The sequence below is a fragment of the Protopterus annectens genome, chromosome 11.part0 (assembly GCF_019279795.1).
Source record: "Protopterus annectens isolate FY-2018-M chromosome 11.part0, PAN1.0, whole genome shotgun sequence".
NCBI classification, from domain to species: Eukaryota; Metazoa; Chordata; order Ceratodontiformes; family Protopteridae; genus Protopterus; species Protopterus annectens.
The window spans coordinates 518,489,945-518,513,713 of record NC_056745.1 but is presented as its reverse complement, the minus strand read 5'-3'; the positions used below and the strand labels follow the sequence as shown (position 1 = coordinate 518,513,713).

Here is a 23,769-nt window from a genome sequence, read left to right as displayed (position 1 = left end):
ACACACACACACACACACACACACACACACACACACACACACACACACACACACACACACCAGTTTCAGTTAGGTTAGGTACCTTAAAGCAAAGCAGCTCCAGATATCGTCATTCAGATCTGGCAATGCAGTTCTGTGTGAAATGGCTAAATAAATCCTTTAACTAACTCCACAAATCCATAATGAACTCTGCGTTCTGCTTCTGCCCAGACCCAACTGCACAAACAACTCCTTGAAACAGCAGTCCCAGTATTTCAACAGATGCGCTCCCACCAACATCTGCACGTCCCTTGAGTTTAATTCCGACAGGCTGATGGAGCTGACGTCATCGCACACGTGATGACATCAACGTCAAAAGCGCGAAAATTAAAAAGTTTAAAAATTAGATAAAACAAAATTGGAAATGAAGGGGTGCCACTCAGGAATCATGGCACCCCATTATTGGGACCCCAAAACTCGGTAAAAACTGAGTAATTCGGGACGGTTGGGAGGTCTGCCCTGAATCAGTTATTTTGTTCTTATTGTTGCCATACATTAATCCAATACAACTTTACAAAATATTCTGAATAGCCTTGCACCTCCTACAAGAGACTAAAAACAAATAATGCAATTTGGCTATCCAAAAAGAGTAGAATATTAATGCGAGATAGAGGAAAAGCATGGTAAAATGGCAAAAATACAAACCATTTCAAAATTGCTCTGCAACCATACTAAAAAGCAAATAAATGAAAACAAAAAGAATTATACTATAACAACATTCAGAACAACAGTAAACACAACCCTAAAAAATTCTGGTTAGCCATTAAAGAAATCTTGTATCCTGGCCAAAAATTCAACCCTAACCCTTCTCTCAGTAACTCACCCCTTGAAACTGCAACAGAATTCAATTTCATAGACAGTACAGCGTCCCTAAATAAGGATTCCTCAACATCTAATCTCAACCTTGCCAGCAGTCACACACATCACCACATCCTCTTTCTCCTTGTAACCAGTGCCCACATCCTAAACAAAACTACTCAAACCTTGTACCACTTCAGCTGATGACCTTCCAAGCATGTACCTTAGAACAAGCCAGTAGTACTACTTATCCTGTTCTCAAGCCTTATAAATAGGTTAATGTAAGAATTCCACATTCCTTCTCTCTGGAAAAAAAATGCACATTATCTTTTTATAAAAAGGAAGAAATTAAACAAACATCACTGACTTTAGATCTATAGCAATCTTATCCCCCCTTCAAAACAGCTGAAAATGTATTCAAAAACATTGCAGAACTACCTCCTGAAAGAAGAGCTCCTACCCCCACATGGCATGGCTTCTGTCTCTACCACTAACACTGCACTTCTAACCTTTATATATACTGTTAATAAAGTTAGAGACAATGACAAACTTAGTATCCACCTTTTTGTCTACACTTATCTACAGCCTTCAACACAGTTTGTCATAGCAAATTTCTACTTCAAATATCCTCACTAGGTCTATCTCAGCCCGGTCTTCTATGGTTGTAAATCAACTTGTCCAATAAATATCAGCCAGTAAAATTGCTCGCCACCCTCTCTCCATACCCTCCTACTCACCACCAGTGTACCACAAGGCTCTATCCTTGGACCCCTCCTCTTTAACATTCTCATCAACACCCTCCACCCATCCACACAACAGGCCTCTCTAATACAATTTGCAGATGTCTCCACACTCATATGCATATCAGACAACCTGGCATATCTCCAAAAATTACTCAGAATGTTTTAACAACCAAAGAAACATGGCTTTGTAACTCACAATTCATGCTCAACACCCCCCCCCCAAAAAAAAAGTACTACTTCCTTCCCAAATTCCTCTCTCATGAAAAAAGAAAATTTAAAATCATGTCTCTTAATAATGCAACCAGTGAAGTTATTTCTCATAGCAAACTATTAGGGATGACAGTGGATGATAATCTTAAATTTGACCTGAATATACAAAATTGCATAAAAAAATCACCAAAAACTAGGGATGCTTTATAGAACCAAAAACATTCATGCCAATGTAATTAAAACTACACTTGCCACTACTTACCTCCTCTCCTCACTTCTTTATGATGTTCCCATCCTTACCAATGGCCAGGCATCACAAAAAGTAAAATTTGAACACTGCTATAATTTGTTTGTGTCTTTCGGCTTTTCCCGGTTAGGGGTCGCCACAGCGGAACTCCGGTCCGCTAATGATTGGTAGTTGATTTTTACGTGTCGAGTTACCAGCCCTGACGCACAACCTTCAATGAAGGTACGCCCATTCACGCATGTCGCCATGCAGAAGACGCTCTAGCTGAGAATCGAACCAGACAGCGTCTTACTATGAGGCGACAACGCTACCGCAGCACCACCACCACGGGTACACTGCTATAATAGAGTGGCTAAATTTGCAGCAACTACACCTTTCAGAACTTACCACTGTATAGCCCTAAAATGCCCAAATTGGTTAGAACTATCCCATCAACTAACACATAACACAGCTTCATACCACCTATAAAATTATCCAGTATCCTCCTGCTTGTCCAGCACTAAATACCATTCTACACAACTACATTCCCTCTTGGTCATTACAGTCCAAAGAATAAAAACTCCTCTCTGTCCACAGACCTATCAACCTCCTGGGCCTGGTCTATACTACAACCATGTTAGTAAGGGCTGGAACTTCTAACCTCTATCCATCAGGTCAATACTCTCCCTTCAGTCCTTTAAAACCATTCTGGAAGACTTCCTAGACAAAATCTGGCTCTGTTCTTGTTCTTTATCTCTAAATATGAAAAAGTTCTTGTTCATAACTTACACTGCCTTACCCCCCTTCTTCACTCACTTCCTTACTTCTATACATTTCTTTTCCTTGACTCCCTACCTTAATATGCTATCATCCTGTTTTTTTTATCCTACTTCATATTTAATTCTTGTTTGCATTATACTAACTTACCTTAAACTTCTCAAAACTGTCTAAATGTCCAATAAACATTAAATTACTGTCATTTAAGCTGTACCTATTATTAACCAATGTATTCACATTGTGTTTAATTTAATATTATTAAACTGTATTGTTTTTGTAATATTTTGAAACATGTAAAATTATTGTTTTTAAGATGTTCTTGTAAGACTTTGGAGCTTTGCTCCCCAGGCCTCCCCTGAAAATGGGCACCTACACAGTCAGACTTTCATGGGAATCAAATGTCAATCAATCAATCAATAAATAAATAAATACTGTGAATGTAAGTTTGCAAGCTAACAAATCCAACAGCTGGAGTGACAGTCTTTCCCTTTCAAGAGCCAACATAGCATGTCGGTATTCTATATACTGAAAGCTTGACAGGTTTTTTGGTACAGAGGAATAAATCCCAGACTATGATCCAACTGACCGAAGTTCAATTAGCAGTTTAGTCACCTTTTGGAGCAAGTGTGAAAGGAAGAGGAATGATGTGAAATTTGCCTGCTCACTTCTTCCAGGTAAGAGGGTGTGGGAATCTGCTGGGGTACAGCTCTTTCAGATCCCTAGTGGTAATACTGGGGCCATGACGAGATAGTCATTTCTGATGTATGTGGGTGGACAAAAGAGAGGCATGTCACCACACAGGTGAGAGTACTTCCCTCATGATATCACTGCATATCCACCTAGGTGATATCAGCTCAGCATGTTAACGGTAGGTACATCTAGCACAAGGAAAACCCACTGAAAGCCATATTTTGATGGTTTGTCACCTGGCTTGACCCACTATGACAGCACATGACTGGCCATCACCCCATAGAATCTACATGTGTTGAACTGATCGCCTCCATGCATAGGTTTTTCTTGAAAGGAGGGCCCTTCCTAAGTGGGTCACATTTGGGGGAGACATTATATGAAAAGAACTGCCAAGGATGGAAGTTGACACTGGAGAAACTCAAGGTCTGCGGCAGTGAGCTCAAAACAAAATTTACACATACATATATACATGTGTACTGTGCATTTGTATTTTACACTTGGGAGAGTAAATGCTTAGAAAACAGGTGTGACTGAAGTCCAATAACCCTCATAATGTGAACTACTGCATTAACAGACTTCTCAGGAATGAAAAAGTTATATTCAAAGCAGTTCCATGCATCTACATGTAAAGGTCAAGAAATTCAAAGATACTTTATGGGTAAATACCATGCTGTATTTCCATTTCTTAATCAGAGGTGACATCTGGATAAATAATAAACAAAACCATAATATCTAAAGATGTATGGTTAAGATGAAAGATGAGAACATTTTTCATGTAGCTGGTGGGCCCACAAATGGAGCAGCCTATTTCATAAAGTGATGAAGATTAATTCAGCTGATGAATTTAAGACTGCATGTCATAAAGATATGCTGCTAAATGCAGAAGCAAGACGTAACAAGCAATACATTTCTAAGAACACAAAGCAAATTTGCAAGTTCAAATGTGCAAATTAGGTAGACTAGAAGACTTTTACCTGGCAATAACATCTTTTTAACTAGGTTTAATATCTGGGTAATAAATGCCTCCTCTAAGGTGATGAATTATGAACAAACCCATAAGTGAGCCACTACTATTCAACATGACATAAAAAATCTTAAAGAATTAGTACTAGAATACCTCATATAACGGCTCAGAGTTTGAAGTAATAGTTGAAATATAAAAATACATACTGCAAGCAGGAATGTCACAGAGCTCCAGACGAACATTTTCATTCACAGTGAAACACCAAGGGCTCTCCATGTGTCCTCCCGGATTTCGACAGTGATTATGTCCACCGCCCAACTCTGGATAGTCACGGCTGTTGTAGTGGTGATTATGGGGTTGCTGATAATTCCAAGGTTGGCAGCTATATCCAGATTTTGTGACACTGACAGTTCCTCTGTAATCAGTACCACTGTCATTGTAGCACTGGTGATCTGCAAGTGGGAAAGGTACAGTTTTACTCGCATTTGACAGTTAAAGACCCCCCCAATAAAAAAGCTGCTGTAAAACACTTAAGAAAAAATATGCACATATGTATGCGTGCGCATACATACATACATATGCCTGCATACAAACACACACATACACATAAGTATACATACATGTAATACCGTACAAAGGAATCAAAGTACATTATATTAAAAATGTGATAGGAATAAATGTCTGCCATGCAGTTACACTCCACTGACTGATGACATTTTTCTTATTACTATTGGTTAATGCTCAACATTGAACTTGTACAGTAAAACAAGCAACCTCTTATTATTACAGATGTTTAAAGCAGAGGACTTTTGGTCAACAAAAAAAAATCAGATCAATCAAACACAAGTTTTGCTGCACAAAAGGCTATGAATAATATTCCCTTACAAAAGCCAAGCCTTATAACAAACAGCAATTACTTATGTTCTTGGACACAGTTCACTCTTGTATCTGTTTAAATGAAGGAGCAATTTTCAATTACTGACTAAAGGTGGGAAGGGGGGGATCCTACCAACTTAGAGAGGCTAAGTAATTTATCTCCTCCCAATATTCTCCTTATAAGATTTAATTACAGATGAAATGCCTAGATATCTATTGCCTCCTACTAAGGTAATTGGATATTATTTCCCCTGTTAAGACTTTATCTCTAACTGACTTACAAATGTTTAACCCCAAGTGCAACGTCAAACGGTTGCAGCTTCATTCTTGTATTTAACTTGCTTTTTACCTTGTTAATACTATGAGCTAAATACAACACACCAACTCAGTCACTTCCTGTACTCAATACAGAAACCTTCACACCAGTTACAATGGTAAGGAAGTCCACAACCAAAGATTCAAAAACACAGTTCACTCTGCTATTACAACATTCCACAACTGTTACTCTACAGTTATTGCATTACTGGACATTTTTTAAAGGAAGGCTTCTCACAGACTTATGGTTACAGTGTCCACCATCTTTCCTTGGACATAATTCCTAGCACTGAAGCAAACTTACTCGGATTTAGTTTTTCCAGCGGCACGCCAATTCTCATGCAATTCGCAGCCTCAGGGGTGCCAGGGAGTGGCAGGTCTTCACACTTTGGTGGTCCCAACTGCAGTAGAATGGCTGGATTAGACCTTGCAATGATGTACTCATTCTTGCAGAGGTCCTTCTCCAAGGCTTCACATTCATCCCGACACAGCTCCCGCGGCCGAGGGGTGGGCTGATTTTCGGCACAGAGAGGAAACACATAATAGCAGAAAGACGGAATTGCAAATTGGGAGCACTGATCAGAAAGGTAGGTGGATGTACCAATCATAGTAAAAGCAGCTGTTGGGAAAAAAAAGAAATAAATACAAAAATGACAATGATATACAACACTATACAAACGTAAACGTGCTTAGTAAAAACATACCAACGTTTTGCAATGCCAGTATAACACAACAAGAAAGACACCTGCAACTTAAAATTCTACAGACTGCAATGTAAAACAACAAAAAACCTCAATGGAATTTTTCAATTGAAAAGATAAAACAAAATATTTCATAAGACAATACATTTTCACAAGGTCAGGGCAGAAAGCTTGAAAAAATTTTTTCTTACAAAAATACAGCTTTTACTCATTACAGTAATATAGTCAAGGGATCATGTCATCCCTCATACTGGGAACACACTTAGAAATGTTATCCTAAGATAAACTGCTCCAGTGTCTGGAAAGAGTAGGTCTGCACAAACAGTTTCATACTACGATGACAGACTGAGACACCTTCTTGGTTTAGACAAGTGCAATCAATTACTTAGAAGTAAATCTGCAGTGCTTCTTTTATAAACTATCTCATATTATAACATTCCAGGAAACTAATTCAAACCCATCTAATATCTGCTTAAAGCTGGTCTGTTTTACTGTTATAAGGAAACACTTTCTTATTACTTTCTAGGTTTAAGATTCGGCCTGGCTAACTGAAAAAGCTACAACACTTACTTTACATACATCTTGAGAGTACAGACCTTGAAAAGCAGTTTTTTCCTTCAAGCAGGCAGTGCTTACTTTCTCGTTTCTTTTTTACCTCTAACACATCTGTATATGATCATTGGCAAGGTATTTGCATTGAATCTGTCTATCAACCAATCTGAAAGTGTGAAAAACCTCCCAGAAATCTCTCTCTACACTAAGCACTGGTACAAAATGCTCTTTAACAGAAACATTTATTTTCCCAGTCCTACTGACCTTGGATTTGTTCCAACACTCCTCCAGCCCATCTATAGGCCTACTTATTTACAGCTGTGTCCACCACATCACCAGGAGTGCTCAGCCTTACCTGCATTCATAATGAGGCAAAATACCTTAGCAAGGGTGAAGAAAGCGGGAACATCCATCACGCAATGGGTGTGCTGTTACTTCCTTATGAAACACTCACCTACTCACCTTTAAGGAACTAGCATACTTCTCAGGCCACGTACAATCGTACACACTCTAGGACAGTAGTCTCCAGGCACCTCTAATGGTCACTGTCGAGATGGTAGATCCTTGTGTCTTCTCCTTGCCCACTACATTCCCTGGAGAAAGGAAGATCCCACCAGCAATTCTTCCTTTTTGTCCTAAATCAGTCTTCTCTATCCTAAGCTGCCAGTCAAGCTATGTGCACTGGTGAGCCCCTTACCTCCACAACAACAGGCTGACTTCAAGGAAGGCTCTTTATGGAAACCAAGTTCCCTAATTAGCTAAGGTACTGTACAAAACGCAGTTTAATCATATGCTGATACAATTATTACAAAGTACTGTAAACCTACATTGCAAGAACATTTCTGTAGTTGTAAAATTGGTATACAGTGCACATCAACTCTTCAGCAGTATGTTTATCCCTTTAAAACATGCCTAAGACTTCTTGGATGTATTCCTCTCCATGTATCATTCTCAAAACCTCATCTGTAATTATGCAACTTGTTTTTCAGTTATGTAACTGTGGTTCAATATTCACCTGCTGGAAGACCGTAAACCATTTTACTGGAAGTGCAGGCAATGTAAGCACTGCCCGTCGGGCAAAATATTGAACATCAGCAGCACCCTGGCAAGTTACAAGGCCCATAAGCAGCAGGAGATGTACTCGATAGCATTGCAGATCTCCTACACATCGCTTATGGCAGCAACCAACAATGGATGCAACGAGTCCCATCTTCTGGTATGTGCAAGGTTGGCCATGTTTGCTTTGAGCAACAGCAGCAAATGAATTACAGCCCTGTTCCAAAGCTGCCAAAACAGGCTTGTAATACGTGAGCACTCAATACAAATGCTTGTACTCACTGTGCATCAGGTAAAATGGATAAGTAATAACAGAGTCAGGATGGTACAGAGGTCACTGTCATTCCTGAGGAAAACATCAAATGGAAATTCTGCTCCAGCGGTCTGGAACTTGTGCATTTCCATACTTCATGTATTAAACACCAACAAAACTGCAATACACGAACACGGTGGCATCTCCCCACCAGGGCAGCTGTTAAAATGCCTTACTTATACAATAAATATCATCAGCTAAAATAAATTAGAGTCTGTTTACATACTACAAAAAGTGTGTGATCCAAATATTTAAAGTCATACTCAAAATCATCTTCATCAGAGTCATAGGGATTCTGGATTATACCACATCGGCAAAACCAGTAAAAATGTTTTTTTATATACTTAAAAGTTCCATGCATAAACCAGAAATAAGAATATCACTAGGCCTGTCAAAAAGTTACAAATGTGTAATTTTCTCCCCCTATTTCCAGATCTGACCTGTTTGTAAAGCCTATGAGAGATGCAGTTTAGCTAGCTATGGTTAACTTGTCCCACAAATTCTTTCTGAAAAAACATTCCCCTGCAAAACAGTTATTTATTTTTAAATTTGGCTTTTGAGATCTTAAAATTAAGTTCTCAAATATATGCCTGCGCTCTCTTTCTACATACTTACACAACTGTAAGGATATTCATCTGTGAAAGATCTGAACAATACTGAAAGGCGTAGTTTTCTGAAACTCAAGCTATACAGAGTTCCACACTACTATATTCTGCACTTTGTTATGAACTGTATTGTTTCTTAACAGACACTGTACTGTTGGTAAGAGCCTAAGCAAATTACTGTGGTCTATGTATGTCTGTCTCTAATTGATTTGCTGATGTCTATAAAAAATGACTTCTTTCTCACATAACTGAAAGGCCCAATGTTGATCAGTTTGTTTACCTTCTAGTCATTTAATGCCTCCCAAATGAATTCAGCTGGCATGACCTGATTTAAAAATCTACATAACTGAATAAAAAATTTATACTCTGCAGTGAAAGGAGGCAGGAGCAATATGTGCAGAACAGGATGACTGGGATTGTTCCCTACTTGCCACCACAAACTAATTAGTGAAAGGAAAAGCAAGTTCTTCATCTACTCACTTTAAAAGGAAAAAATATACTTTGCAGAAGGGGTGTCTGTGAATGCATTTACCCTCGGAGATAAATACCATTTGGCATCATCACACTTGCTGGTATTCATTCAAGACAATCTGGGTGACACTGTACTCACTTAAGTGGGATGCAAAAAAAAAAAGACTTCCAGCTTCTCTTCCCTTATCCGATTAATTCTGCAAAACACTAGGTGTCACTCTAAATACATATTTTTCTCACACTGCAGTAGCTGGTTTCTCTATTACAAAACAAACAGAACTCCAGCCTTACTAAGCCATAATTAATAGCTTTAAAAACAAAGTATGCACAATTTAGCTTATATTTCATATTACTTCTGCATGAATAATAAATCACATACTGTGTAAGCAAGTTCTGGCTACTGAATATTGCCTATTCAGTCAACTCTAGCAAAAAAAGAACATATTGGAAAAGTAAAACACCACATCATGTAACTTGTCATTTTCTCCTGCCTTACCAGACAAGAGATGAGACGGTTACTTTCATAACAACGACTGGCAGCACAATTTAAAAATGGCAAATTACTACTGCTTTCCCAGTTTAATTCTGTGATGAAATAACTTGAGATTTGAAGATAAAAGTACACCTACGAAGAAAAGACTTCCCATGGGATAATTCTTCATAACATTACATAACACTGTAACTAGGGAACTGCTGTCTCTAGACAGTAGCACTCCACAGAGAATTCTCTACACAGTTCAGCAGGAGGCCACCCAGCTATGTTGACATCCCACACCACATACACGTATTCAAACATGATTTCTCTTTATTCCTTCTCTGTGTCCAGCTGCCTCGCAAGAAATGAGAACAGGAAATACACTGGTTAAATTAAAGTAATAATGTGCGAATTAAGTGCATAATAGTTCAGCCAAACAAGAAAAATTAAAGGGATACAAATAGTGTAGTATAAATACCTTCCCATGAAAATTTACCGCTAAGGCATAGTTTAGAAAATTAAGAGTTTCCAGGAAAATTGTGTTGCTCATCAAATCACATCACAGGATACGTTTGTCACAGTACGAACAACCAATGACCTAAGAAGTGTCAGAAAAAGGATAATAACCTAAGAAAGTATCAGTAAAGCCTGATTCTGCTTGATGTACATAGGGTTAACAGCCACACAGTAATATTAATTAAAAACTTTGACAGAAGTTTTAAGATGTAGCAAGAAAAATCTCTGCAGCCAAAACATTCTGAAGCAAGTAGATGAAGCAGTTCTACCTCTTATATCAGAAGTTTAGGCATTTCAAAATTCCCTGCAGCACTTCCTGTAGCAAAAAAAAAAAAAAAATAAGCATATCTATCTTCCAAATTTGACACTCTATATGACCTTAACTACCAAGATTAAAAAAAAAATGTTTCTTTAGCTGGAAAAATAAAGCTCTGGATGCATTTAGAGTGAAAAGTAATGTTAACTAGACTTACAGGCTGCTGAAAAGATCTAGGAAAATGGAAAAGCCATGTGAACAAATTCATTAACCACTGCTGCAGAAAAACGTTACACTTACAAAAGATGCTCTTTTAACTGGCTTACTGACAAAACAAGATGGACCCCTTACTGTACCCAGCAGATCTGGGATTAATTTGTGGCTCAGGTGTTAAAGGAGTCAACTAGAACAGGACAGGCTGACTGAGCAGCTCACACCAGCCTGTCCATCCCGAAGGACAGGGACATTGTTAGCCACTGTGTGAGTGCTATCAGGGGGAAAGTAGGCATTGCCAAATCTGGAGATAAAGATAACAGAAGCATCGGCCTTCCAGGCAGCACCATTTGTACAGCAGACCAAGATTAAACACACATATCATATATATACACACACACACACACACACACACACACACACACACACACAACTGAACTGTAGATCCTGCAAGTGAGTGCAGGTAGCTTCTACAGGAAAGGGGGTTGGGAAATAAAGCAGTCTGCTGCCATGGTAATCATGGCCGGCCTTAGGCATAGGCGAACTAGGCGACCGCCTAGGGCGCCATGCAGGCCGGCCTCATAAAGGGCGCAATTTGTGTTTATTTATTTTAATTAATTAATTTACTTTTCTTAATGTTTCTTTCGGCTTTTTCCCGGTTAGGGGTCGCCACAGCCGAACTCCGGTCTGCTAATGATTGGCAAAAGATTTTTACGTGCTGGCCGAGTTACCAGCCCTGACGCACAACCTTCAACGAAGGTACGCCCCTTCACGCATGTTTCCACAAGACGCTTTAGCTGAGAATCGAACGGGACGTCTGGCTGTGAGACGACAACGCTACCGCAGCACCACCACCGCAGTATATTATTGCAGCTCTACTCAAGTTTAATTGATTTGAATTTTTTAGTAGCAGGATTAGTATTGCAGATACAAAGAAAAGGTTCGGATGAAGCAGTGTTCTGCTGACTGTCTGATGTGCATATTCATTTCAAGTCAGGCATTAACATTATATAATGAACCTAGTTTCTTATATGGTGGTAAGCTGTAATCAATATAATTGTCAAACTTTAAATTACCCATCTACACTGACACTCTAGTTTATTTTGTGCTATTTATTCTATAGCGGTGCAATCTGTTGATGTGATATTAAAATTAGTGACTGCTGATAAGGCTGAGATGAACAGGAGTTTAGTTTTTTTTTTTTTTAGAATTAAAGTACAGGCTGAGATTCAGTGAAGGACTTCTTGATGTTAAGAACACCTTGTACAAAAATTTGAAGTTGGTTAAATAATTAACTGAAGGGGTGGTAATACAAGTCATACACCTACTGCATTAGGCCAGAGTTAGGAATGCTTCTTACCAGGTATTAATATGCGGGCGTAGAATGTATCCCTGTGGATTGCCAACCAAAATAGATTTAAAGAAGGATTAACATTTGCTGCTTTTGGACTGCTTGTAATTCATTTCCTATGCAGCTATGTACCCAGTGAATAGGAGGCTTGCCGATTTGTAGGAAAGTTAACCTATGTAAGTAGTAGCTGACACAAAACAGTATCAAAAGCCTTGGATAAAAACAATACTGTCATAGCTTGGTCCCCTTGGTTTCTTAACTGGTTGATTTTAACTTTCCTTCTCTGCTATGTGTTTAACTGTACCTCTAACTCTCTTACACCATCCTAATATTTATTTCCTCTAATTCTTGCCACTATAGCTTATCTTCAAGTATGCTAAATAAAATAACTGCACCCCACACAGCTTCCTCAACTCCACAATTTGAAAGGATATTTCAAGTAATTTACATAACTCAGACTTTAGTAAACTAATTAAAATAAATAAACCATATGTAGAGACCGGGATATAAACAACATTGCTCCGTCTGTACAGGCATCACTGTGAGCATGGAAACTGAGTTTAAAAAGATCAATTCTGATGGAGCGTGGTATTATGAAATGTCTCAGTACTTTGCTTTTTCTGTATGGGCGTTCTGTCTTCTGAGGCCATTTTCTTCTCCAGGTGCATGCACATTCCGCGGGCGTACGAAGGGGTATTTTTTTTTTTTTTTAATATATATTTTTTGGAGTACTGGTAGTGAAATGTGCTTGCGTGGTGAAACTACCTGGAGTTCACTGGCAGAACAGTTGTAGCACCTGTTTTGACGACGTACATTTTCATATGAGAATGTGCTGCAGTCAAGAAGGAAAACCACTGAAGTTTCAAGTTTACATATATTGTGCTGTTTTTGGGAAGGGAGCTAACTAATATCAGGCATATCAAATTGGTGTGCAAGTGTTCTATAATGTCACTGCATAAGCACGTAGTTTGTCTTTATGTAGCTAAAAATATGTGCGTATGAGAGATGTATATCATACACTAAAGGTATGCATGCATGCACAGTTGTAACTTAACAGAGATATCTCTTCCAGTTTTTTTTACAGACTTGCTGTAGTAGTTTCTTAAATGTATGCTTCTGTTGTCAGTAAAGATGGGGAAATTTTGGATTGATTTCTTTAATTGGAAAGAAGTTTAGGAAAAACTGTCTTAAACTATAATCTTACAGTTACATGTGGTTTTGGTGGAATTAATATTGGTACTGTGTGTTTGAATATTTACACCTTCAGGTTTGTTTAACTCATGTTTTTAATTTTCTGTTATTGATGAGCTACTTCCATGCAGAAGAGTGGTTTGTGTTTGGAGCCTGCCAATTAGTGAGTATTTCTTTTCAAGAGATTTGAAAATATTTTACATTTGGATATCCTTCCTACAGGACTGCAGCTTTCTATTTGCTTTTTCACATTTATCAGGCGTATGATTTTGGTAGAATGGCAGGTGTTTTTTTATCATTAACATGCCATTTCAAGCTTTTCATTTTGTAGACAGCAGTGAAATTTCTTCTTGCAGTTAGTAAAATGAATATGGGCACTTCTCTTTTGCACTTCCAGCATCCATAATCGTGTAGTGCATAGAGTGCCACTCTTACACTCCAAATGCAGTTACGTTACATCCTGCTTCAATACTATGCTAGTGTGAGATTCAACCTTAGTAACGCTTAGAAGGTGCTGTTAACTTCATTAAAGCTGACAGTGCCAGCCAGTAAGCAGCAGCAGTGGGACATGAAACAGCTTAGTTTTGACTCCTGTTTCTTTTTGCTGACTACTACATTACAAGCAGTCTTGGGTCTGAGTAAAGGGATAACATGGGTTCCGAGTAGAGAGATGATAAAATCAGCAACCAAAGAAGAGCAGTATTGCTGGAATTGAATTTGTTCTCAAGTTTTGGTGAGCAGCTTCATGAGTTGGACCCTTGTTTGACAAAATCTCACCAAGACGACCCTGATGCATGCTATGTAATATGCAGTCTATGTATCATGGGCAAAAGCACGTTAAAAAAATAAGAAAGAACACCTGGGTGTACAAGTCCCATGTTAAAAAAAATGCCCAATCCTGGCAGGCGGACTAATGCAAGGAGTGGAAGTGTCGAATCCTCAAGACACTAAAAAATTCCTACAGTGGAGTTAGGCCCTCCTGTTGTAGAAGGAAGTAGTAGTCCACAAAATCTGACAGGTCAGAAAATAGCCATTAAAATGACAGAGTGGATTATTGAAGATAAAAAATAAATTGTATATTGTTACTATTACGCAAAAAGTCCAGAATTCCTGGACAGAAGATACACAAAAAGACTCGAGAGAAATTAGAAGAAATTAAAATACTTGCACAAGATAAACTGTCAAAAGCTTCAAATGCAAATTTGTTTTCATTAGCATAACAGATTCATGAAAAACATTATATAGACCAAGAAACCTTGGGCCATTTGGAAAAAGAAACTCCAGAGGAAGTGCAAAAATATAAAGAATAAAATACAGATTTTTTTGAAAGGTATAACAAAAGAAAAAGACATCTGAAAGAGAGAGATCTGATATGGCGCAGTATTTATGCAGAAGAGAAATCCAAATTAATCAATACAAAAAAGTAGGTCCAAAGATATTTGAAGAAAAATATAGGCAAGGTACCCACATATAGATGGAGTGCTGATATTGCATTGCCCATATGATTGCTGATTATTTAGTGCATTATAAGGGCGATAGGGGTTCTACACTCCTGAGTATGTCCTTTGCATGAATGCCTAGTGACTATGAACTTGTTGGTCATTTCGTATTGCAATATTACCAACTTACCAGTTTTTTAATGCAATATAGGCAATTAATTCTTCAATGAAAGCAGGCACTGAATTTGTTGATGAAACATTGATATGTGAAGTTGTTTTGCCGGTAGCAACCTCTTCATTAGGTACGGATTTCTTTAATGTGGAATTCAGATGATTTTACATCTGCAGAGATTGTGAGTATGGAGTAATATTGGTGGATTATAATGACAGAAGTCTTGAGTGGCCTTTTATGGTTGAACATTTCTGAAATGGGTAGTTACTGGTTCGTACATTTTGTTTCATTGCTTATTAAAAGAATGTTTATAACTACAAATTTAAAACACTTTCTAACAAGTGGTGCTGTATTATACAAGGAATATAATTCAATGCAATCAGGAAGGTGAATTAAAGAACAAATACACGGATGCATGGCCCTAAAAAATGTGTGCAAGGAGTCTGTTTTGAAAACAGCCCAAAGGTAAACTTAATTCTTCACTGGCCAGATGCATTTTCCATGAATGTGGGTTTTCATGCCATTCAATGAATATGATTTTTTTCCATTTCAATGAATGTGAGTTTCAAGGGCAGAGAAGTGTACTGCTTATGCTGAGTCTGTTTTCATTGCAAGAATGTATTGTTTAGCAAATGGCTACCTGTGTTTGTGCTATTTCAGTTCAATATCTGTAATGACTGTAGAAGCAAATAACAGAACAGTATGCATGGTAACTGGTGAGAAATAACCAAATAATGGAACACTGGAATGGCTGAAGAGGGGGTTGCTGCTGGGGGGGGGGGGGGGTTGCTGCAGGAGCAGCTGCTCTGGGGTCAGTCTATTACCCTGCCTAGGGCCCTATTTGACCGTGATCTGGTCTCGTATTTAAAGTAGAAAATACTATGCAAAGTAGTTGTATTTAAAGATACCTTTTAATGTAGTTATTCTTCCTATGCATTTAAATATTTTAAGGAAATGACCGGAGTGGCATTCTTGGGGAGTGACCCTGTGGGTGTGGCTCAAATAGAGGTGTTTCATGACTGTGGTGTGGGTGACGCTTAAGGGGCGTCGGAGCACTACTTCGCCTAGGGCGCCATTTCGGCTAAGGCCGGCCCTGATGGTAATGGCCCACTGTCAGCCAGGTTTCACCCACACTACTCTGCATGCAAGGATGACAGGGGAAGCTGATGGCTGGTGGAGAAAGAAATCAAACAAATGAGCCAAATATGTAAATCAATACACACACTTTACACATACATAAAAAGTATGTACAAGTTACAAGAAGGGAAAACAAATTACTCATGCAAGACACATTTCTGACATGTTTTTAGAAGAGGCAATAACTAAAATTGCCTTCTCAACTAGAAAGCATGTCTTATGAATGTGAGCATTCAAACAGGAATGAGGTGAATGTTTCAGAAACAAAACTTTAACCATTTCAAAAACACCAGTCATTTTCACCTGAGTCATAGCTGGCACACCAAAACCAGAAGGCCACATACAACCAAAAGGAAGAGTACTTCAGCTCCACAGCACAAAGAGGAAGGGTGATTAAAAAACATGAATGAACGGGTGGATGCAATCAGTCACAGAATGCACAGAAAAACAAAAAAAAATCAACAATCTTTTAAAGGCCCCTTAAAAAACCCTAAAACAGCTTACACTGAAGTTAATCATTCACCCAAAGGAGGAAAACGTCTGGTGAGCAGAGCTGGTTTACACCAGGTCAGCAGGTTACAGCAAAGCTGGAACTGTTCAGAAAGTGGTTCCAAATCCAAGTGCTATTAGTAAAGGAAGTCAATTATGATGGGGTGAAAAGATAGCTAACAAAAGGACCACGCCTTCTGCTAACTCATTAAATACTGACAAAACAGCAAAAAGCTGTACATGCAGAAATGAGCCTTCATTTAAAAAAAGAAATAGTGTGTCAAAGCAAATGGCAAACTTGCATTCCTGAAAAAAAGACATGGCTGTGCTATACTGCATGGAAATACCTTTTTGCCCCCACTGTCTGTTGATCTTCAGCCTTCTCAGTCTCCCTATTACCAGGGCAAGAATTTGACTTGGAGGAGTTATTTAGAGAGCCATTGGAGGGTGGCTTGAGAATTTTTTCCCACCATGCCCAGTGAAGTCCCAGGGAAGGGACATGCAAGAGGATGACCCCAGAGGTCATCCTCTCACTTCTGCAGCCCTGCCCTTCCCCTCTCCCTGAAGCACTTAGCAGTGATATAAATACATATGATTTTATACACACACACACACATATATATATATATATAAAATACACACATATATATATATATATACACACACACACACACACACACACACACACGTGTCCCTATTATTTCATCAAACATGAACATCATCGAATGGCATTTAATCAAACATGCCGTTCGCTGAACCATTCTGAATGAGATTCCATTACAGTGGGAAACAGAAAATTTGCCCTTTTCCCACTGTAATGTGTTCTCGGAGTTGGTATATATAATTAGCAAGGGGGGGGGGGTGTAAGTTGCCTAAATATCAACAGTTTTGGTCCTTTACCTGAAAACATGATGAATTTAAGATCAATATAACCTTAAAAGAATATGAGTTAATATTACCACCAAGACATTCCAAGAAATGCTTTGCTACAGGATTACTGTTTTCCATACTAAAACAATCCAAACTTTAAAACAATCGCATCTTTTTATTTTTTTGATTCAGAACAGTTAGCATATTCTGATCTTTTATCACACTCCATGGCATTTCAAGCTCACTCCTTACTTGAGAGGCTTGGTTTCAAAGAAAACGTTTCTGCTGACATATTAATATGGCTGACATGTTATCATCATCTTCAAATATTTATTATGCAACACACAGATACATATCCTGCATATCACTGGTGAAAATTATCTCTTTACTGTAGCAAGGAAGGAAGCAGAAAGACAATGCAGCATTTAAAAGAACAAACTACATCCATAAATTAAAACAACTGGTGGTTACCATCTCCAAAGAGTAAAACAACAGAGCCCTGACTCTGCACGAGATGATCTGGGTTAGATTACTGGCCACAGTGTGGAAATACAGTCACCTGAGGATAGGTGTAAGTGATCAGACAATGCCAGCTCACATGTCCCATCGAAGTGAAAAGGATATGGCTTATTACCCCAGTGGGAATGAGAAGGAAGTGATTTATTTTGCTGGAGGATGCCACCATGAGGAAAGTTCAGAGATGAAGATAGATGGAGTGGCACCACTCAAAAAATATTCAAGCCAGAGATGGATGACGGCCTACCAACATCTGACTCTTAACCCCACTGCCTGGAAAAAGATAAGAATTACTGATAAAGTACTACCCTCGGTAGGGTGAAATTTCTACCCCCTCCAGGGTGACAGCCAGTGCTAAAGATACAGCAGGATGGGAGAAATGACTGATCACTAGGCTTCATGGTTAGACTGATAAAGCCACATAAACAACTGGCCAACTAATCTATGAATCATGAAGAATACCTGTACATATACAGAGAGAAAAGTAATAAATGAGAAGCAGTCAAGGCTGTCTGTACTAATCAACTGTGTATGTCACACGTACGGTAAAAGCAAATTACATTTTTTCTTGCTAAAGAAATGAGTAAAGATGTTAATATAAAATTACTATGGATAGGTTACAGGCACAGTGGGGTAAACAGAGTCATGGTGACATTTATAGCCTGCAGCGACTGAGGCCAAGAATGGAGACAATGTTAACCTATTTTTCTGTCTGGCAGGGGTGTGACAGTAGTGCAAATGAATAAAGGAAAAAAGCAGCAGTTACCAATAACATGCATGACATTACATACCAAAAGCAGGAAAGGTAGACTCTAATACTGTTTTGAAATACTTTTTCCTAATTTCACAATGGCTTACATGTGACCTAGCATTAGAAACAGACTTACGGGACATCCAGATTCCAGGAAAAAAATGTTTATGTAAATATATGTCACAGAGGAACCCATAAAATGATTGATGTCCTTTTATTTAGTCCTCACTGAAACATACAGGTAGTAGTTTACATTGTTGCTAAAACTAACTTTTCCCCATTTTTTTATATGTTAACTTCTACTGTCTACTAACCATCAACATACCCTTGCAATCAACAGGATCATTCATCAGTGAAGAAAAAGACTATTATAGGAAACAGTCATCCATGCAGCCACTATGTGTTTTCTGATTTAAGCGTAACCCCCTTCCCCTCAGTAGCTGACATGCATGTTCACAGATACAGGGGCCTGCACATTCCCACACAAACCCCATGAAGGTTACAGCATGAATGTGGCTTGGTGGGGCCACCTGCATCTCGCATTTACTGCTGCAAGCCACACTAATTTCCCCCAGTAGGTGGCAGTATTGCAGCTTGTTAGGCTGCCTCAGACACTCAGTGCCATTATTTCCTACCTGGTCTCCTTCAATGCCTGAGCTGTTACTTGATCTTGGGGTGTATTGATGACAATCAGAGCTTTATTCCTCTATGCCACATAGCCCGTCTAACACCAGTTTCTTTTGTCTGTTATCATAGAAGACTCTATGAAGACCAGTAACTGAGACGGACTGAAATGGGCCACGTGAACATCTAACCTGACATTTTTCTTCGTCAGCATCTAGGCTTTCAAAAATGAAGTCATGCTTTTGCTTATGGGCTTGTAACAGGGAATACCTATAATTACATCAAAAATGAAAAGACACAGAGCTTCCTGACAGGTCCTGAGCTTGACATAACCGAACCACAACTTCATTTTCTTTTCTTCACTTTATCAGTAGATATGAATATACCATGACTAAAATATGGACACCATAATGAATATGACCATGGGAACTGCTTCCACTGTCCTGAAAGAAAACATCCAGCTTTGTTAACGCAAAGACAGCATTTTTTTAATATATTTACTAATGATAGAGATAAAGGAGGGAAAAGCAGGAATAGGAGAAAAGAGGAAGGCCATGTTTAGATAAAACATCAATGAAATGTAATACTTAACAATTCAAATACTGCAAAACACTGGGATTTAACTAGGCTCCACAGGGTAATCATAGATTTGATCCTGGGGAAAAACATAGAACAGTTTAGAACTTTCCTCCAACAAAGTCCTGTTGGAAATCAAAGAGCTTACCATGAAGTTAATGGTGGGCCTTGGATTACAAACAGTGGTTTTGAATTTTCAGGCAAGGTACAAACTTGGAAAAAATGGTGGCGTAATGGTCACATCAAAGATTTGCCATCACATTCAGTAGTAGCTTTATCATCACTTCAAATACTGTATGAAATCATCATTTCTCTCTTTTTATAATCAAAACTTCCATAGGGCCAAAATCATTCACCTCTCCCTATCATCAAACTGACAAATTCTAAGGAAGAAGTTGAGTAGTGATGACAGGTAATAAGAAATATTTGAATGCAACTTTTTCTGTTCCTTCAGCTACATAAAAAGGCAGTCAAGTGACTTTATTTACCTCTGGGTTGCTCCTTTAACTTAGCTTCTGACACTAAGTAGCAGGGAGAATAACACAAGAACAAAGGGGATAATGGCTAAGTTAGCGATACATAAACATGTTAACAACATTTATGTGAGTCCTTCAAGTGGCTTTTGGTTGACAGGTGGTTTAGACAAGGAAACACTACTTAAAATTGTTAACAGTGGTAACAATTAAAAAAAAAAATCACCTTTTCTTCTGAACTTGACAACTGCTGGAACAATCACGTTAGGAATATTTTTGTACATCACTAGAAGCTGCATGTTGGATGTTGCTAATTATGTGACAGAAAGCTTGGCTACTAATTGCACAATAATTTACATTTTTTCATTTCTTTTTCTTGCCTTGTAAAACAGTCTAAAAAAGAATAGCATGCCTATTGCTGTGCGATCAAGACGACCTAAAAATATCCTTCTCTCTTTTACCCTAAAGAAGTCAGATCGGGCATTTTAAGGACTTGCTTACAATTACATTCTGATTTAAATAGTATCAGGCTTGTTTCAGCAGGCAGCCATGCAAGTGCACAGCAAATTTAACATTTATAGATGAAGCCTTTTACACAAAGCCACTAAATTGGGTATCAGTTATAAATGACCATTAGGGCAGTATGAAAATTAACATACGCAGCCAAGGGCCACCATCTCTAAAACAAAGAGAATGGCCGTCAGTGCAGTAAGGAATGTAATATCATATCACGTAGAATTAAGTTGGTCTGAGGGCTGTTAGGGGCAGAGAACCATAGGTATGAGACGCCTCTAAAAGAATGACAATGACCCATCAATTTCAAAATTACTAAAACATTTAAAGACCATTCAATGATAATAGTTTAAAAATATAACATCTAGTGACAGCCTGTATTTCACGTGAAGAGCCACAGAGTTTATCATTAATTCCTGATATTTATTACTACAGCTGTATGCTTAACAACAAACTAATTGCCTTGGATGAGATAAAGGAAACATCACCCTTCAAATTAATTAATTATATAATATTATATACTACGTATACATATATAAATGTGTGTGTGTGTGTGTCTATATATATATATATATATATATATATATATATATATATATATATATATATATATATATATAAATAAAAAGTTTACACACTCCTGTTAAAATGCCAGGTTTTTGTGATATAAAAAATGACACCACAATAAATAATTTCAAAACTTTTCCCACCTTTAATGTGACCTATAACCTGTGCAATTCAATTGAAAAACAAACAAATCTGTTAGGGGAAAAAAATAAAATAAAAAATGCACAATAAACTGATTGCATAAGTCTGCATACCCTTAAACTAATACATTGTTGAAGCATCTTTTGATTTAATTACAGCATTCAGTCTTCTTGGGTAGGAGTCTATCAGCATGGCACATCATGACTTGGCAATATTTGCCCACTCTTCCTTGCAAAAACACTCCAAATCTGTCAGATTGTGAGGGCATCTCTTGTGCACAGCCCTCTTCAGGTCAGCCCACATATTTTCTTCTGGATTTAGGTCTGGGCTCTGGCTAGGCCTTTCTAAAACTTTAATTTTCTTCTGGTGAACCCATTCTTTTCTTGATATGGATGTATGCTTGGGGTCATTGTCGTGTTGAAAGGTGAAATTCCTCTTCCTATTCAGCTTTCTAGTAGACGCCTTAAGGTTTTAGACCAAAAGTGACTGGTATTTGGAAGTGTTCATAATTCCCTCCACCTTGACTAAAGCCCCAATTCCAGCTGAAGCAAAGCAACCCCAAACCATGATACTGCCACCACCATGCTTCACCGTGGGGATGATGTTCTTTTGGTGATGCAAACTGTTGTTTTTGCACCAAATGTACCTTTTGGAATTGTGGCCAAAAAGTTCAACTTTGGTCTCATCAGACCATAACACATTTTCCTACATGCTTTTGGGAGACTTCATATATTGTTTTGCAAATTTTAGCCAGGCCTGGATGTTTTTCTGTGTTAAAAAAGGCTTCCATCTTGCAACCCTACCCCATAACCTAGACATATGGAGAATACAGGAGATTGTTGTCACATATAGTAGACAACCAGTACTTGCCAGAAATTCCGGCAGCTCCTTTAGTGTTGCTGTAGGTCTCTTGGCAGTCTCCCTGACCAGTTTTCATCTTGTCTTTTCATCAATTTTGGAGGGATGTCCAGTTTTTGCAACGTCACTGCTGTCCCATATTTTCTCCACTTTTTGATGACTGTCATGACTGTGTTCCATGGTGTATCCAATGCTGTGGAAATTTTTTCTATCCTTCTCCTGACTGACATCTTTCAACAATAAGATCCCTTTGATGCTTTTGTAAGCACTCTGTGAACCACAGCTTTTGCTGTAGCAGGCAACTGAGTAAATGTCAGGAAAATCCTACTAGGACAGCTGAACTTTATTTGGGGTTAATCAGAGTCTCTTTAATTGATGGCAGGTGTGTACCCAAGAAGACTGAATGCTGTCATTAAATCAAAAGGTGCTTCGATTCTTGGCTGGAGTGCCTTCTGTGTGGTGTCGGCATGTCCTCCCCGTGGTCGAGTGGCGTTCGAAAGACATGCGTAGAATGGGCGTGCCTTCATTGAAGGTTGGGCATCGAGCTGGCACCTCGGCACCCGTAAAAATTCTACTGCCAATCATTAGCGGACCGGAGTTCCGCTGTGGCGACCCCTAACCGGGAAAAGCCGAAAGAAGAACACTTATGCAACCAGCTTATTGTACATTTTTTTTAATTTTTAACATTTTTCCCCTTAACAGATTTAGTTGTTTTTCAACTGAATTGTACAGGTTATAGGTCATATTAAATGTTGGAAAAGTTTTGAAATGATTTATTGTGGTCTTATTTTTTTATATCACAAAAACCTGCCATTTTAATAGGGGTGCGTACACTTTTACATCCGATAGATAGATAGATAGATAGATAGATAGATAGATAGATAGATAGATAGATAGATAGACATTCACTTGCTTCCCAGCCACAGATTATGAAAGTCCCACCATTGCCACAGATTATGAAAGTCCCACCATTGCCACAGATTATGAAAGTCCCACCATTTATTTTTATTGTTCAAGTCTTGCATTGTTTCTGAAAGGAATTTGTCTCAGTCTGCATGACACAAGCTAAATAACAAACATAGTTTGCAATTTTCACTCTGGGTGACTGCTCTCAATTCACCAACCTGAGAATGTGTCTAGATTAGGTCAATAAGGTTTTATAAATATTTCTCTAACAACAAATTATTTGGAAAGGAGTTTTACTTTATTTATTAGTATGTGCTTTATATGATAAAAACAGATAAATACAATGCAAAACTACATAAATAAGTAAATACTTTTAGCAAGCAAAGTTTTTTTTGTTCA

General features: G+C 38.3%; 1 protein-coding gene across 1 annotated transcript in view; it reads right to left on the bottom strand.

The window, feature by feature from the left end:
* Window positions 1–23,769, bottom strand: part of ROR2 (receptor tyrosine kinase like orphan receptor 2) — a 1,224,572-nt gene that overhangs the window by 29,551 nt on the left and 1,171,252 nt on the right. Inside the window, exons 6-7 of the mRNA XM_044088021.1 lie at window positions 5,943–6,257; window positions 4,654–4,899 (exon numbers count right to left, since the gene is read on the bottom strand). Of these exons, the coding sequence (XP_043943956.1) occupies window positions 4,654–4,899; window positions 5,943–6,257 (561 nt within the window). The remainder of the gene's footprint in view (window positions 1–4,653; window positions 4,900–5,942; window positions 6,258–23,769) is intronic.